General features: G+C 37.0%; 1 protein-coding gene across 3 annotated transcripts in view; it reads right to left on the reverse strand.

Annotated features, from left to right (window-relative positions):
• The window catches only part of FXR1 (FMR1 autosomal homolog 1), a 28,814-nt gene that overhangs the window by 1,110 nt on the left and 10,300 nt on the right, over positions 1–17,404 (reverse strand). The window contains exons 3-15 of one of the 3 annotated variants that reach the window (XM_035334055.1): positions 15,103–15,196; positions 14,189–14,260; positions 12,590–12,738; positions 12,063–12,156; positions 10,942–11,058; positions 10,669–10,839; positions 8,452–8,530; positions 7,968–8,077; positions 6,942–7,028; positions 6,023–6,230; positions 4,231–4,434; positions 3,041–3,241; positions 2,223–2,303 (exon numbers count right to left, since the gene is read on the reverse strand). In XM_035334055.1, the coding sequence (XP_035189946.1) occupies positions 2,223–2,303; positions 3,041–3,241; positions 4,231–4,434; positions 6,023–6,230; positions 6,942–7,028; positions 7,968–8,077; positions 8,452–8,530; positions 10,669–10,839; positions 10,942–11,058; positions 12,063–12,156; positions 12,590–12,738; positions 14,189–14,260; positions 15,103–15,196 (1,667 nt within the window). The remainder of the gene's footprint in view (positions 1–2,222; positions 2,304–3,040; positions 3,242–4,230; positions 4,435–6,022; positions 6,231–6,941; positions 7,029–7,967; positions 8,078–8,451; positions 8,531–10,668; positions 10,840–10,941; positions 11,059–12,062; positions 12,157–12,589; positions 12,739–14,188; positions 14,261–15,102; positions 15,197–17,404) is intronic. The other 2 variants (XM_035334057.1, XM_035334058.1) reach the window with 2 other exon arrangements.

The following is a 17,404-nucleotide window of genomic DNA, read 5'->3' on the forward strand; positions in this document are numbered from 1 at the left end:
GTACGTGGTGATTATCTGAAGGCAGAATCTTAAAAGTAGTAAAACAGTAATTTTGGCCTGAATGCTTAAAAAGAAGGGATTTCCATACCCATCTTCAAGAGATCAAAACTGCAGGCTCTTTAACTATAGACAGTTCATTATTGTGATTTAACTATCTTCACTAGTGAAGAATTTCACACTAGTGAAATTAAGGTAGGTTAAAATACGTAAAGAATTAGGGGAGGTTCAGAATATGGCATCACTTACGATAAAAGTAGCATTCAAATCCTTGTTACTTTCATGAAGCCACTGGCAAGAGAACTCACCCTCCTGGTACTCAAAAGGCAATCCACATTGTCAACTCTGGCTTGTAGCTGGGTGGATTAACTGTGATGGGTGTACAGGCACTTGAGTGGCTCTGTATGAGCGAGCCTGTACCCAACAGCAGGACAGCCATGCTTACTTACACTGCTATGGCTACACTTACTGGATGCTGGCCAGGGGCTTTCTGACCTCTTTTCTTCTTACCACCTCAGCACATGTTCTTGTAGCTTGGTTTTGTCTTATCCCGCCCTCTCGTAACCACAACAATTGAGAGTAAATTCTATTTTTAGAATACACAGTACTACAAATTTAAATATGCATTTGTATCTTTGATGAACTATAGCATATTAGAGTTGGCAAGCATTATCTACTGAACAGTAGTCAATTATATTTAGTATACCATGCATTCAGGTGAACTATTTTCCTGGGTTTAGCAATGCCTGTGTAAGAAACAGATTATCAGCACAGGAAGTGTAACACACAGGTTTTCTGTTACATTAACTGGACTTTTCACAACTGGGTCCCTGCGTAATTGTTGAGACCAAGCGAGTTTCCGCACCAGGGGCCTTATTTCTCTAAAGTGATGTTCTGTACCCAACTCCTCTAATATAAAGAGGAAGCATGTTTTTACACACAGTGTAAAAGGCTATTTAATAATAATAATAATAATCATATACATAGTAGGAACCCAAAAAGTATGGTGACATAAATAACACAACTAAATGACTGAAGTACACTGTTAGTATTTAGGAGGAATAACTCTTTCTCTCAATTTCACTCACTTTGCACATACTGAGTATTTATGAAGAGATTAAATTATTAGAGCATTTTCAAGAAGTATAACTACCAATGCTCTTAAGGTTGTTTTCAAAAATATTATGGAAATTGAAAATGGTATTTTGAATAAAGAAATCAACAGGGAAAAAAGTGAGAAAACTTTGGGGATTTGGTTTTGTTCATGGAATATTTTTGTTTCAAGAAAAATACTAGAGGTTTTTGTAGAGATGACCAACATCTCTTCCACCCCTTTATAAGCTATCATTTTTGTAACAAAACTACAGAATGCTGAAAAATAAGGTTACTTTTTTCTTAAAGTTTTAATTATTAGAAGAAAAAAATTTGTTGCTTTACAAGTCAAATATTTTATGAGCACCACAGATATACAGAAAACAAATATGGGTGATGTTTTGAGCCTGTCAGTCTAGAAGACCTTCTGTTACTACCTTATGGCACAGATGTACAAGCATTTTCTGAACAGGGCATTAAACTGAGAATTAGCTAGTTCACCTTTAACATTTCAAGTGTTAGTACACACAAAAGAAGTGCAACAAGCCACAACAACAAAAAAAATTGGAAACATGCAACTTCATTTAAATCTCCTCCTCCTTCCCACCCTCAATTTGTGGATGATTTACAATGTTCACAAAAGCTGAAGACTGATAGCAGAAGTCTGAATCAAGCTCTGGACTGGCAGATACCATGTAGGTTCCCTCACAGTGCCTTGCCAGGGCACCTACAACCTGCCATTCCAACTCTGCTTCTCAGCCAGTGCTGAAAAGGTTGTGTCACATTCAATGCAAGTGCGCAAATGCAGGTGAGTGCAGATCATGAACTTTTTATATAGGTCTGGATCCTGGACCACTGAAGTCAACAGAAGTTTGGCTATTGACTTCAATGAGAACCAGATCAGAAGCATAAATCTGATTTCCAAGCAAAAAGTTAGACATTATAAATTAGTTTAATTAGACAGATTAAGAACTTTATAAAAGTTCTCCTAGCGTAAGAAATGTTTTTCATCTTTATCTAGTAGTCTTATTAGTTATTAACCTTTATATATTATGCAGCTATATGTAAAACAGCAGACACAACATTCTCTCATGCTTTTGACCTGAGAATCCCCACAGCTTCACTCGAATTACCTGGCTGTCTATCTTCTGCCTGACCCCTGAAGCGACGCCTGCGGCTACGATTGCGTCGCTGGGGTTTTTTGTCACTATCATCTGCAATTGCAAAGTTTACCATGAACTATTTCTGACGAAAAAAATAACTTCTTCAGCAGTTTCAGCATGGGGCATTTCAAATTACTTCTGTTAAAAAAGACAGGCTAAGACAGTCTGAAAGAACAACAAATTTATACTGAAATCATACACAATGAAGTAAATGCCAGATTTTACTTTTTTGCTCCTGGCTCGTGAAAACATTTAGGCATATGCTTAATGACCTCAGATTTCATTTATTAAATAACCGTATGTCAGATTTTAGCCACAACCATGAAGAAGAGTTTTTTTGTATGCTATTAAGCAACAGATAATATTCTTGTCCCAGTGAGTATCAAGAGAATTTACTGAGGGAAAGTACTTAAGCAGAAGCTGGCTAGAGATAAATTAACTGCTTAAGTAGCTTTCCTACCCTGACACTGAGGTTACCAAGGACAAAACAGAACACTATAAGAGCACCATGTCTCTATGAAAACAGCATTACTAACTGAAATCAAAGTTAGTCTTTGGTATCTCCATCAGATACATTTTACAAAAGAGGCATATGAAAGTACTACTGGAGCTCAGTAAACAAGAACTTTCATGGCAGAGCCATGGAAGTGGAAATTTTCCAGACAGCAACCTTTAACAGAACAATGACTCGCCACTAATAAAAATGAACAAGTATTTCACTGCACTTACATTGATAGCACACTTTTTTCTTCCAAAATTGTTCTGGGACTATCTAACTGTTTACATACCTAAACCATTCTCATTAACAGAAGCTGTATCAGACTCTGTCATTCCATCCATTAGAACAGCATCTTCATCAGTCCGTCGCCTGCGCGACCTCCTGCGGCGGTTACTACTGTGGTGAGATTCACTAGCATCAGTATCCACAGTCTGGTCTGACTCTGTATTATCAAGTAAGCTGTAAGGGTTGCTGTCCGGATCTTTAAGCACTAAACGAACAGAAAGTTTGTATTTAAGATACTGTAGTTACACACATTTATTTCCAGGCTGACTTAAATTTACACTTCAAAACATTAAAACAATCTTATGAAAAGATATAAATGCTGTAGTTCTATGTATAATGACTCCTCTCTGACTAATCCAACAATATATATTCTGAGGCATCATAATGTGGCACTTAAGTTACTGCATAACAAAGATTTCCAAGTAATATTAAAGTACTTTTTACTTTAAGCTGTTAGATGTGTAAAATATACCTTTCGCTTCATTAGCAGGATGGTACTTCTGTCACTATTGAAGTGTTGTGAATTATCTTACACAGTCAAATTGTGATAAAATGTAGCTTCCTTTCTGTGATTTCTTCTCATTCCGTATCTAAACGGAAGCTTAACTTAAAAGGCAAGCATTAGGAGCACACCCAAGATTTCTAAACTTTAATGTCATTATTATCTGTGTATAGCAGAGAAAGGAAATGGAGATCATCATGAATAGAGTATGAACAGAATTCCAATGACAGCTTATGGCAACAAAACATCACAGAATCACAGAATGGTTTGGGTTGTAAAGGACCTTAAAGATCATCTCATTCCAAGCCCCCTGCCATAGGCAGGGCCACCTTTTACCATCCTGGGTTGCTCAAAGCCCCATCCAGCCTGGCCTTAAACACTTCCAGGGATGGGCATCCACAGCTTCTCCAGGCAATCTGTTCCAATGCCTCAGCGCTCTCATGGTAAATAATTTCTCCCAAGTATCTTACCTAAATCTACCCTCTTTTACTTTAAAACAATTACGCCTTGCCCTCTCAATACACTCCTTGATAAAGTGTCCCTTTCTAGCTTTTTTGTGTGTATCACAAAACCCCACTGAAATACCAAAGTATTACAGTTACAATGTAAAAGCAGTGTTTAAAAGTACTAACAGGTCAGAGATAGAATTGCAAGCAACAAAAACAGCTCAAAATACATTTGAGATACACTACCAGAGCTAATAGATGACTTGCCACCACGAGGTCCACCACGTCCACGACCTCCGGATACGCTGCGTCCTCGTCCTCCAGGACGTCGTCTATTATCACGCTGATGTCTGCTTTCTCTGTCATCTTCTCCTGCCAAGGACCAGTCACTAAGTTCATCTTTTCTCTCAGATTCTGTTTCAGAGGGATTAGAGAGCTCAGAGTTTGTACCTTGTACAAGAAGGAAAAGAAAATTGGAAATGAGTAAGAAATGTGGGATTGTATTCTGGTTTCAGATTCTTATTCTTCCTGAGATTTCTTATTCTTATTCTGGCCTAGTTACACGTATTCTATAAATATATACAAAAAACACGAATTCAAAATAAAAATTTATAGATACATCTTTTTATATAAATTTATATTAAAACATTTGCGTGCACAAATAAGAATCATAGAAACCTAGGTAACTTACACTGTTTGTATTTTAAGTTTGTTTGCACTAACGAGAGAAATAAGATCCAAGATTACTCAAAGTGTAATTTATGTGTGTGGATAAAATCAACAATTAAATACTACTTTCTCTTTGTGTGTACGCTGCAGGCATTTGATGCAGTTTCTAGGCAACTTCTCTGAAATTCCCAAGGACAACTTTGCCACCTTACAGCTAATGGCTGTTGCTAAGCAACCTCTTCTGGCTGCGGTAATGTGCTTGAAAAATTTAACTGTTTATATTAAATATTGCTCATAACTTCCCATTGTTTCTGAGCTAACCAAACCTGCACAGCTTTTTATTACTAAATAAACTGAACACCTACCATTTAGGTTAAGCATCCAGGACCTCTCCCTACCAACAATTCTGGAATAAAGGTATTTACACTCCTATGGTTCTAACATGCAATTCTCACCGTGGAAGGGTGAGGGGGGAACTTCCAAATTGAAGTCTGAACATGGTATGCATATAAACAAACTGAACATTCATTACAGTTTCAGTTAAGTCAAACAATTCACCAGGAAAGAGAAAAAAAAACAAAGTAATAAATATTATCGATATCATCAGAATTAACCTGATCAACATGCCAGGATTGTCAAAGGCATCATCAGCGCCAGGCCATGCAATTCAAAAGGACTGTCTGATTTTGTGACACAAGTGAGCTACATGGAGATGATGAAGAGTAATTTACTGTATTCAATAATTTGCCACCTGTTTACTAGGGCACCTATGTATCTTTGTGAAATATGTCTATATTGATGTGCAGACTTTCCAGCTGGGGGGATGCAGCTGAGGGAAAAGGGGATGTGCACACTTCTACGAGGAACTGCTACTCAGCTCCACAGAATACCTCACTACATCTAAAATAAATCCATTTAGTTTCTACCCAAATACAAAAATATGATTACAAAAGAAGCTTTGTGCTACATCCATTTTAAGTTATTTTAATTTTCACAGGTATGCTCATAGAATGACCATGATCACAGACAAGCTTTTCTCCTCCTCAGTCAGATCAGATAATGCTACTTAGAAAAACAATCTGTCTCCTGAAGAGTACCTGTACCTCTTGCACACACCATCACTTTCAATTTTGTCATACAACTGCTATCATTGAAAGTCACGATTTTTCCAGAGTTCAGTTTGCTCATTTTTTCAGTTTAAAATTTAACTTCAGCAAGAATATAAGCTAACTAGGTTTTCTGAGCTATGTGGAAAAAAGGCAATTCTGAATTTTCACATCTACCTTCAACTCAACTTCTCTTCAAAAGTATACTGAAAACTCATTCAATAGCTGCTCTACAGTTGTAAAAAACATCACAAAAAACTCACCGTAACCTGATGTGTAATTGGGGCCTCTGCGGCCTCTCCCTCTTCCACTGTATGATCTGGAACCTTGTACTGAGGAGAGGGTACTCTCATCAGTCGTATAACCCTTTTCTTTTTCTGGAACTCTAGCAGAGGAAGGTCTGAAACCCATACCAATCTGACGCAATTGTTCATCAATCTGGAGCCGTTCCAGTCTTAATTGCTCGACCTCCTACATAAGGAGGAAACAAGAAATTTCAGATAAAGACATCTTACTTTTCCCCACTAAATACCATTGCCCATCCCGTCATGGAAAAAACTAACATTCCTTTAGGTGAGTTAATGCTACCTCCAAGTTGACAACATGTAACAGGACTGACCTATGAGTTTTACAATCCCGGCATTTTGGAAGAAATTTCAAGCCTTTCTTTTAAAACACCATGAAAAGACTGTTGAGAGGTAATCATCTTAAAAACAATGCTTCACTGCACTTTTTCTAGTCATCTTTAAAAAACCCTGACAGAGTAACAAGATGAAATTAATTCATTATTTCTGTGAAGTCACACCCCTAGTCCTACAAAGCCAACTAGTTCAGATGGGTAATTGTTTTAAATACTTTTTGGTATTAGAAAATCCATCCTACACCAACACAGCATTAACCTCTAACATGGAGAAAACAATTGCATGTTACTTCTCAAACGCCACTTAGAAGTGTTGTTTGAAATCCAGTTCTTTGAATACCAACAGTACTAAGTACTCACGATAATGTAAAGGCCTAAATAGCTCTTACGTGCAATGGGAGGGTTCATGACCCCAAACCTTAGTTCACAGCCTACTAAGAAATTGTTCAGCAGTTGCAAAACCCACTGAAGTTGTTACTCAAGTATTTTCTTACTTCAACAAAAGCTTCTTCTACAGCTTCTTTCTTCCAAAATACACTTACCTTTAGATACGCAATGTGGTACTCTAAAAGAACTTGGACATTTCCAATGCTCTCCTTAGTACCCACAAATACAAATGGTACCATTCCCTACAGAAACAAAATGCCACATCTCACATTGAAGAAGACAATTATCAAAACTATACTTTGTTTTTACAATTAAAACATTTTTAATCGTTTAAATAATCTGAACAATCACAGACAACTGAATCTTGGGCTGCAAAAAAGGCAGCAGAAATAGCTTAAAGACTGAAGCAAATACCTATTTGTTAAGAATTTCAGACTGTCTAGCGTTTCAACATCCTATTCTAGCAGTTGAGGTAACCTAACATTACTGTCTGTCTACATTCCATTGTGTTGTCCATGCAACACAACTGCTGCGCGTGTTTCTGTCACTGTAGGTGTGCGTAAAGGCATCCAAAGATTCCTGAGAAGCGTGCAGTGGTTAATTAAACCAACTTTGCAAGATCAAGCACCTTCAGAAAATCTTATCTTACATTCTCATGCAGTTAAAATATGTAAAACAGTTTTAGGCTGACAGTATTAATAGTTATTCAGCTACAGTACACGAAGGAAAAAGCTTAAAAATAAAATTTTGCTTCAGTAGCAAAAACCCTTTCTTGAATCTTTTCATACAAGATTGATGGCAAGATGCCAGTCTGAAGAAAAATTTAAAATCCACCTCTATAGCCATCAGAAAATGATAAAACTGGATTTATTACACAATCCACAAGCATGCCTCTATCCCATAGAATTATCCAAATCACAGTCACCACGTTTTTATAACTTGGACATCACCGCTATCATAGGCTGGCCATAGAAAAACAAGGGCACATAGGCCAGCTGCCTAGTGATGCAGAGATTAACAATATTCCCATTCTAATGCTGTAAGGTAGCGCTTTAAGTCATTTAAGTCAAGCCCCAGAAATTTTCACCTTCTGGATATTTTCCCTTATTTTCTTTGTTAAAGCATTCAAAATGGCTCATTTGTTAAGGTTTCTATTTTCATAGGAAGAAGAAAGTACTTACATCTTCACGTGGCAGTTTATTTTCATTATCTCCTTCAATTCTCACCCTGACGACTCCAGACTTGTCTACAATCTCCTGAATCACTTTTCCATTTTTTCCAATAACTTTTCCTTTGGAGGGCAAGAATGGTTAATTTTGCACCAGTGTGCAAAATATTTTAAACAGCTGTTTGATAATTTTACATACAACACTATTTTAACAACCCAACTCTTTTACCTTCTACTTCTTCCCCTCAAAGTTTTCTCCTACTTCATGCTTGTAAACAAAAACTGTGTTAGAAGGCCAGAAATTCTAAAATCATATTCGAACTGTATGCATGCATAGAATGGCTAGTAGTTATTAAGATTATGCATATAGAAAGAAATTTAGTCCTTTCAAACTAATTAAATGGAAAAATCAAATATTGTACTAAAAGCTAAAGCTTCTATGCACATTCAGTAGGCTCTCTTTCCCCAGGTTTTCATATTTTAGCAGTATTACATACCAACAAGATTTCTGGGAACCTGAATAAAATCCTCCACAAATTCCAAGTAACTTCTAGCCTTTTTTACTGCATCGGCAGTCTGAAAAACAAAAAATATTTACTTCTGAATGCAATATGGTAAAGATAAAACCCTATAGCAACATACACAAATCTTCCAAATGGCAAGCATCTTCAAAAAGAAGATATGAGAGGCAAAATTAATCTACTTGTGAAATAAACGTTAAAGAAATATCTCAAGTGTCCAATTACAAGAAAACATACTGCACTAAGGAATGTGTCTTCATCAAGCATTAACCTGTACTTTGTAAGTAATATTACAACCAAGACAATTCCCCTTTCAGAATGCTAGTTCTGACCACAGTTCAGTTATCAATTTTTCTAAGATACGGGAGAACTCTTAAGTCCTTCCTTATGGCTTCATTGTTAAGTGACAGAAATTAAATGACTGTTAATTGAATACTACAGGTAATGAAAAAATAAATATACAGCTTAAAATTACCAACAACAGGAGCATAGAATGTGTGAATGTGTGTCTGAGTGTCAGCAATGATAACTTTTCATCATACTCATGCCTTTAAGCCCTTTCATCTGTCATATTTTCAGACAAATGTGAAGCAAAAATATCACCAGCTCCTGAACCTTTAAATGAAAATTTGCGGAACTCCTAGAAGGACAAGAAATTCACAAACTTCTACTTCTGGCAGAGGTGAAAATGCTGAGACAAGAAACATGGGAGATAATGGATTTCAAGACGATGAAACAAGCAATAAAGCTTGGAAAAAAAAACAGGCAAACAGGAAGTGGTTGGTTGTAGAAAGCAGAGCTATGCTGCATACTCCAAGTAACAGATAAAAGGATGCAGAGATCAACACATTAGCCATTTTCACCTTCAATGAACTCTACAAGTAGGACATAATTAGAGAGTTCACAATGTCCTGCCTCAGAGGTACGTTTATCACCTCTTTCCCAAATAGAGAGGAAGGAACAGTGACTACTGTCACACAAGCAGCATCAGAATGAGAAAGCAAACAGCTGCCAGCCAGGGACTTCAGCACTCCAGCATACCCATATGCATATCTGCACTCTGCCACAAGTACTCAGAAGTTTTGTGCGCATACAACCCATGTGACTCACACCCCAGCAGGAGACAGCATATAAAGCTGGTTTGGATAACGCATCCTCAGCTCCTTGCAGCCAGTAATTCAGAAAAGGAAAATGACTATACATACATGGGGGGGGGAAGAAGTAAATTGAAAATATCAGCATGCACATGGATTAAACACCTCAACAAAAATCCAGTTATTAGTAATTATCTTTCTAAGTTTGAGTTCCAGTCTATACATCCATTCCTGCTTTGGTTACTCCATAGAATCAAGGTACATCCAAGTTACTTGTAGAGACTAATAGAAAGATTAAATGCAGGGTGTTTCCCTAATCCCAGCATTATTCCTGCTATTTTTGCAGCAGCATAGTTCTAAATGAGTGTGAAACACCTGTACAATTGGTAGCATGGGTTAAACCCCTCAAGTAATGTTCTAACAGTGCCACAGTGACAGCAGAATTGCTGTGACACTGCTCTTCTGCCTCGTGAATGGATTATAGCTTTGATCCAAGGAACAGCTATGTTTTAAGGCTCTCTCAAGATTTAGAACACCTCAGTTAAGATGCACACAAGTGAAATACAGCAGTATTTTGTCCAATCCATCATTAATTTGCCAAAACAAAACCAGCATTAAATTGCTACATTAAAAAAAAGGGTGAAAAGAAGCAGATAAGACTATAATGTATTTGGCTAGGTCAGAGAACAGATACCACACATCAGAAAAACCCCACATGAACTATAGCAGGCTCAGGGCAGGTGGAAGACACCACTAAGAACAGCACAGGAAGTCGGAAGAAAAAAATAAAGCAAGATTGCAGTAAACAGTATCTCTCTCAGGCTGGCTGAGGTGTACAGTGCAGCTAGCCCTGAATTTGCACATCAGCACATGGAATGATTAGGAAAGAACACATCACATAGAGACCACCACTGCAGTGTCTCTCACCACTGCAGAAGTCTCTTACTTCATAAAAAAGCTGCCACAGTGTGAATATGTTTATGGCCATTCAAAAAAAGTACTCGGCTCTTTTCAGTTGTTAGTTCTGGGTACAGCCCTCACCGCCCTAACAGCAAAGTGAAATGCTTATCTGATTCACAAGAAGTTCCTCCTCTCTTACCTCCCCATAGATTCTGAAAGTACCAGTATCCTCCTCAAGTTCAATTGCAGTAACTCCTGGAACCTTTCTGGCTTGTTGTATGTTACTGCCATGTGTTCCTATAGCAAGTCCCATTAGATCTTCTCTGACCACAAATTCCTCATGAAATGCCGCAGCAAGCTGTTTTGTGCACTGAAGGGAAACAAAATAAGACTCATTCACATGCATTCAATGTGAAGTACAGTTAGTTATGTGCTTGGTTTCAAGCGACAAGAATTTCAAGCTATGACTTACTTCTAAGTGTTTTGTAGCTTCTTCGTTTCTTGACATAAGCATAAGTTTGGTACGAATGCTGCGCAAATGCATGTCACTCAGAATATTCACTCTCTTCACTGTTGCTTCACTGGCAGACTACAAAAAGGACAGTCATTTTTTAGAAAAATTCACACTGAAAGGACAGAAGTTATAAACGTGATTCAAATTTCCAGTATTTACAGGTATTGTTCTTCCTCAAAACTAAGCATGAAGAATTCAGCACCACCTCTGCAAACCTACAGTTTCCTATTCTAACTCAGAACATATTTTACACTAAAAATTTTGCTACTGATCTACATAGTAGGTCTTTCCCCTTGATACTTCCCAGACAAAAAAAAAAAAATCAGTAGCATTCTACCATATTCATTCTTGTCACTCACCAACTCAGGGGGAGAGCTACGGAAATAAGAAAGGAAAACACAAATCCCTAGAGTCAGATTTAAGCAGATAAGACTACGTAAACAGAACCATGCAGAAAAGCTACTGCTGGGAAAAGTCTATGTACTGTGACAAAACAGGCACAGAACAATCCAAGTGAACAATTCTTTATTGGCTGTATGTTTCTCTGCTTGGAAAATGCATTTCACATTTGAAAAGACCAACCAAGCTATTTTTGCAAAAGCTACTTTAATCCACCTAGTATCAAGCTTGGTCACTCCATATGATCCAGGCTCTCAGAACCCTGGTAATCCACCCTACCTACCGGCCAGTTCACACCCAGGCTTCAACATGACATGAACTGATGCAGTTCTTCACATGGAAACCCAGCTTTAAGTCAAAGGACAAAGTCTAATACCATACAGGTAGACCCCACCATTCCAGAGCTGAAAAAGCTATAGCTAGCTTTAAGCAATCTGTACAAATCACTAAAACACTCAGCTCAATGACAAAACCATAAGAGAGAAAGTTGCTCCTAAACATAGGCCAATCCCCTTCCAAAGGCCTACCCTATAAAGGCATCTACATATATTAAAATCACTCACAACTTACATAGCTTGACAAGTTTGACCACATTCAATGCAAGCATACTGATGTCTATATACAAAACGTACTGAAATACTGAAAATTCATGCACCATTCACATCTAAATAGTTACTTACAAGTATTATTAGTTGAGCAGTTTCAGCATGATAGAAAATTCGACATGCTCCTACAGCTTTCTTGAAATCTTTATGTGCATTTTCATTAGCACATCTGAGGAGATAAGCCATTGTTAGAATATTTTAATAAGATGCATCAAAACGGAACATGTAATATGATTACTAGTCTATAACAACGTATATTCAGAAATTAGAAAAGTTCTCATTACACATTTCCAGAGCTTATTTCTCTGTGGACTGTATGTCGTCACAGTTATTAGGCAAATCTCAGTAGCAGAGACTCACTGTGAGTTTATGAGCTGCTCAAGCCTAAAGCAAGACCTGAAGATCCCACCTCAGCACTTGCTTTTTGTCCATCCACCCTGAAGGATCAGCACAGACCCCAGCCTGTAATTTCTAGCCCAGCTACAGCAGCAACAGCCACCATCAAGGTTAATAATGGACCTGTAAATTGTCCTTTAAAATATTCCCCCAACACTTCTCAATACATTAACCGTCGTATTATGAAAGTGTGCATAGCTACTCACGCATCTCTCAGATCTTCAGGGACATCCACTGTGCATTTGAAAAAGGTATTCTTTTTGACAGTTTTATTTTGATTCACAGGTCGGAGTCTTTCGTAAGTGACAATTTCATTGTAAGTGGCATCACAAGCAGCATATTCAATGACATAAAACTACGGAAGAAGTTTTTTTTTCAAATGTTAACTTCAGTTGGAAACTAAGACATTCTAACATTACCAACACCAAGAATGTAGAAAATATGAATATCTAGACTAAGACTCCTCCAAAACAGGTATCTAATTTTGTGAACACACAGAACTTACTCCAGTATCAGGAAAGAGTAAATCACTACGTTGTGACATACTTTTCCACATGCTATTTTCTGATTTTCAGTTTTAAATTTGGCACAACATGGTTTTATAGCGTAACTAATTTGACAATGCTCTGAAAACGCTCTATAAAAGTATCAGTCTTCAGAGCATGAAAAATCATTTTCTCCTGTCAATACCAGATAATTAAGAAATGGAAAAAAAATTCAATTCGGGATTTGAAATGTTTCTTTTACTACTCTGATGAGACCATACAGAGCAAGAATAGTTCTTACAATTTAAGTCAGAGTTTCTAACCAAGCAAGACAGCAAAGTAACTGATAGTACGACCCCAAATTTCTGTAGCATGTAAGAGAAGCAGATTAGCCCCAAATTAAGAACACAGTAATTTAAATCAGTTAAATCAGTTTAAATCAGTTTTAACTATCTTTTTCTTTTAAGAAGGTTCATCCACAAGGATCAAGAAACATGATCCTTCTTTGATAACTGTTTACTTATAATTAAATTCTGTTTCAATTATCAACATGCCATTACAGAATTCAGTAGCAGTTACTACTTGTTAACAGCTGTTTAAAACAGTATCATAAGTTAGACAATTTTTTTTCCTCAATCCTATTCTCAGTTTTGGAGATCTAACACAATGGAAGCGTTGAGACATAGGGCCTTTCCTACTATGAAGCTGAATTCTCTTGCTTTCAAAAGCTTTAATGATATGATACCAGACATCACCATGGCTCTGAACTTCTTTTTTAGTCTGAATATACAAGCTATTTTGCAGATGCAACCATAACAGCCACTGGCAAAATACACGGTTGACATATGTAAAAAAAAAAAAGTGGTTTTACACTACACCCCACAGAAATACAAGTGCAAAAAAGAAACCACAACACATTCATAGGTACCGTGTGATTAATTACCAGAATTAGATTTGGAGTTTAAACAGTGACTTTAACTGCAGGTAAAGGGTACTGCCTTACTAAGTTCTTAGCACCAAGTTCAATTCACAAATTATGTTTGTTAAAACCAGTATTATTATGCATGCATATAGTCCTCCAAGCAATTAAACTACTAATAATCAAAGTGGCCCACTCAGATACCAAAATACCACTCTCAGTTGCATGAAATGACCCATGCTGCATTCAAAGTCATCTCAGCTTAAAATTCTGTTTTGACATGTTTTTGTACTGGTAGTAGTTTATTCTTTTTTTGTATCACAAAGAGCTTTCATATTTACTGTTATTTAGTATAACATGAAAATAACAACATGAGAGCACTAAATTTTAAAATAGTTTACCTCTCCTTTCATCATTCGAACTTTTGCCAGCCACCAGCCACAAGGTTCTTGATCATTTGCTCTGGAATAAACCTGGGAATGGAAGTAGTTAAAAAAAAGACAGACTTCAACAAAAACAACATTTAAAGCACACACAGACATAATTCAGTTGCCTAGATATGCAAATGAAGAAAGAACATCTCAGCTTTTCTGATTTTCATGAAAATGAACATTATGCTACACAGAAGTAACTTTTGTATTAATTTTTCACTGTTCCACGCTCCTTGCACAAATTTTCATTGTTTTGCGCTCTCAGGATTATGAACAAACTAGATTACTAGCCTAAAACTATAATGCTATCCCAAAGATACTTCCATTCTAAGGACAAGCAAATACTAAAGACACTATAAATAGCCAGGGATGGAACATGTACCTTCTATTTCACAGTTTAATCTGCAATTTCTAAATAACACTGCTTCTCTGTAAAATAGTGTAATTTACACTATTTCCGACAAGATATTTTCATACTAGATATTTCACCTAGTTTGAAACTTACGTTATTGGAAGAGCATTATTTCATTTTCACATCACAATATTTCCAACTGTTACATACCAGATGAAAAATGAAAATTAGCGGATTTGGTTTTTAATTTTGAAACACACCATTTTAAAAAATTAGATTAAGTTCCACTGGTAATTTTCAGTGAAATACATGATTACTTTCCAGTTTCACTGAAAAACAGCAGGTTTTGCTTTCTAATCACTAAGACAGAATCAAAACATTTTTATTTACTCGTTTAATAAATCCATTACTAGGGACACGCTCCATTTAAAAATCATTACTTTGCTCGTGTACTTAAAATCGTCACCATCTTGAACAGACCATCAGCTGTATAACAATAGTTCATTAGGAAAGGAAACACGGATAAACTCACCTCCACTTCATCTCCTTCACCAATTTCTTTCTTGATATCAGGGGGTGGGGGTAATCTGACTTCATTAAAGGGTACCTGGCGCTCCGGTTGCCAACTGAAAGTTGGAAAGTTGAGGCATTACACATTAGCTCCAGATTTTTATTTTTATTTTTTTAAAAAAGCTTTGTTTTTAGAACTCAGAGTTTAGTTAAATCCCTCTTTCTATATAAGAAAGTCTGTTCATCCACTGCTAGAGAGTTAACCGCATAAGCAAAGTATAAAAATAACCCTGTTGAAACTAAAATAATATCTGGGAAGGTATTTAATGACAGAACAATTCTTGAATTAATTTTAAATAAATTAAAAATTGAATGGTTCACTAAACTGATTCCGTAAGCCCTCCGTGAAGATTATACGATGTACTTACATTTTTAAAAACAACAAAAAAGCAGGGAAGATTACAGATAGCTTTTGTTGAAGTTGGAAGGTATTTTTGCCACAAAGTGTTATTTAAACCTCATTCTATTTCTGAAGAACAGCAGTAGGCTGGAAAAAGAATTACTTGTAATTCAATTATCCTTGTAACTATAAAAGTCGTTAACCCCAGGGTGTGGGTTCCCCCTGCCCCCTTCGTGAAGTTTTTACTCTCACAGATGCAAAGGCAAATAGTAAGACTTGAGGACAAAATGCATTCCCTATAGCCCAGGGTATATAAAACTTTGGTTTGGAAACAGTATGAGCAGAATAATCATAACTAAACAACAGGATACAAATTGCTGTAAACAACCGAGCAGCTTAAAGTTCTCTTGAGAATTTCAACTGTGCCTTGTAGTTTCAGAATCCAGCAGCAAACAGGAGCTTACAGAAAGTTATAAGTTGCCCATAATGAGATGCTGTAACTGAAGAGACCTTGCATCTTCAATAAAATCTACTTAAAATTGTAGTGAGCTCGTTTTGGTTCCATCTCTAATCACATAGACAAACGCCATCCACTGTAAGTAGATGGGTCAGTAGTGACTTATCCATTTCAGCAGCAAGGTATTTTTTTTTTGATAAAACAGTGGAAAAGGACGCAGAAAGCTCAGTTTTCAGAATACAAGTTGAAGTTTTGATGGCAGAAAGTCCAAAATGGGGGCATCTCACTAGTGAAATGCCGTGGAAAGATGTAGTAAGAAATGACCTGTGACTAGCTACAAATTGTCTGCTAAAACAATCTTTCCTCTGATAGGGCTGCTTCAATTCCCACAGGCCTACTGCACCTGAATATCTATTTTTTAGTTGTATGCAACAATGAAGGTTTTGATTTCCTGAAGCTTCTTTGTTCATTCCCTGCCTCTTCCCAAAAGATTTCCTAACAGAAGTCAGTACCTGCCAATAGAAGAAGAAATCAGTACCTGCCAATCAGTACAGAGATTAATACTGCTATGGCCACAAAATCACCATTAGCAATTTGTGCTGTAAACCAGCTTCGGGTACCTTACAATAGCTGTAGGTAAAGACTGGCTAACAACAGGCAAAATGTAAACTGACTGCCATTAGCAGTGTAGACTTGCTCACTTTGTTAGCTAGACTAGAGCAGTCTACATACTTCCTGACAGGATCTATTTCTGGTCAGCAAAGCACCTGACATTGCGTTGCAACCCATCCTTTATCGAACACGGCTGCTACCACACGTTGAAAGACATTGATTACATGGATATAAAACAGCTAAAATGTGTTTGTCAATAATGAGACATCTGCTATGAACCACAGGCACTTCCTTTAGCTTACTTGGTTTGTCACATGTAAGCATGCCTTGAAGGCAAAGAGCCTCTAACCTTAAAGAAAGGCAACCTGGATGCTGAATACGAAACTGAAGATCGGCCACATCTCCTCAGATCAACAACAGGATGAAGTTGTGTTTTCTGAGGGGTGGGTGGGGTGAGAAATGAGCGGTGCCAGTATGAAAACCAAGGAGACAGTAACAGCCTCCATAATCTCCTCATTAAGTGTTAGCACAAATTATTGCTGCCACTTCATCTTCTAACCATTATTCATTAAAGAAGGGCAAGAAAATACAGGATAGAAAGAATCAAAGACTGGACTTTGCAGAGTAAACCCTAGGATTACCTTTTTCTCCCTAGAGTTTTTTCATATGCATGAAACACATGTAACATCCTAAAGTGAGCCATATTATATGTTTATTCAATATTATACAATATATTTTATAAACGTTCATATTAAACATTACATAGTATTGTGCATACACAAATGCATACTCTCTAGTATTACATTTGCTACCCCCCCAGCCTTCCTTTAAGAATGGCTCAGACTGATGTATAAG

This window comes from Oxyura jamaicensis, chromosome 9 (genome assembly GCF_011077185.1).
Source record: "Oxyura jamaicensis isolate SHBP4307 breed ruddy duck chromosome 9, BPBGC_Ojam_1.0, whole genome shotgun sequence".
Taxonomy (NCBI): domain Eukaryota; kingdom Metazoa; phylum Chordata; class Aves; order Anseriformes; family Anatidae; genus Oxyura; species Oxyura jamaicensis.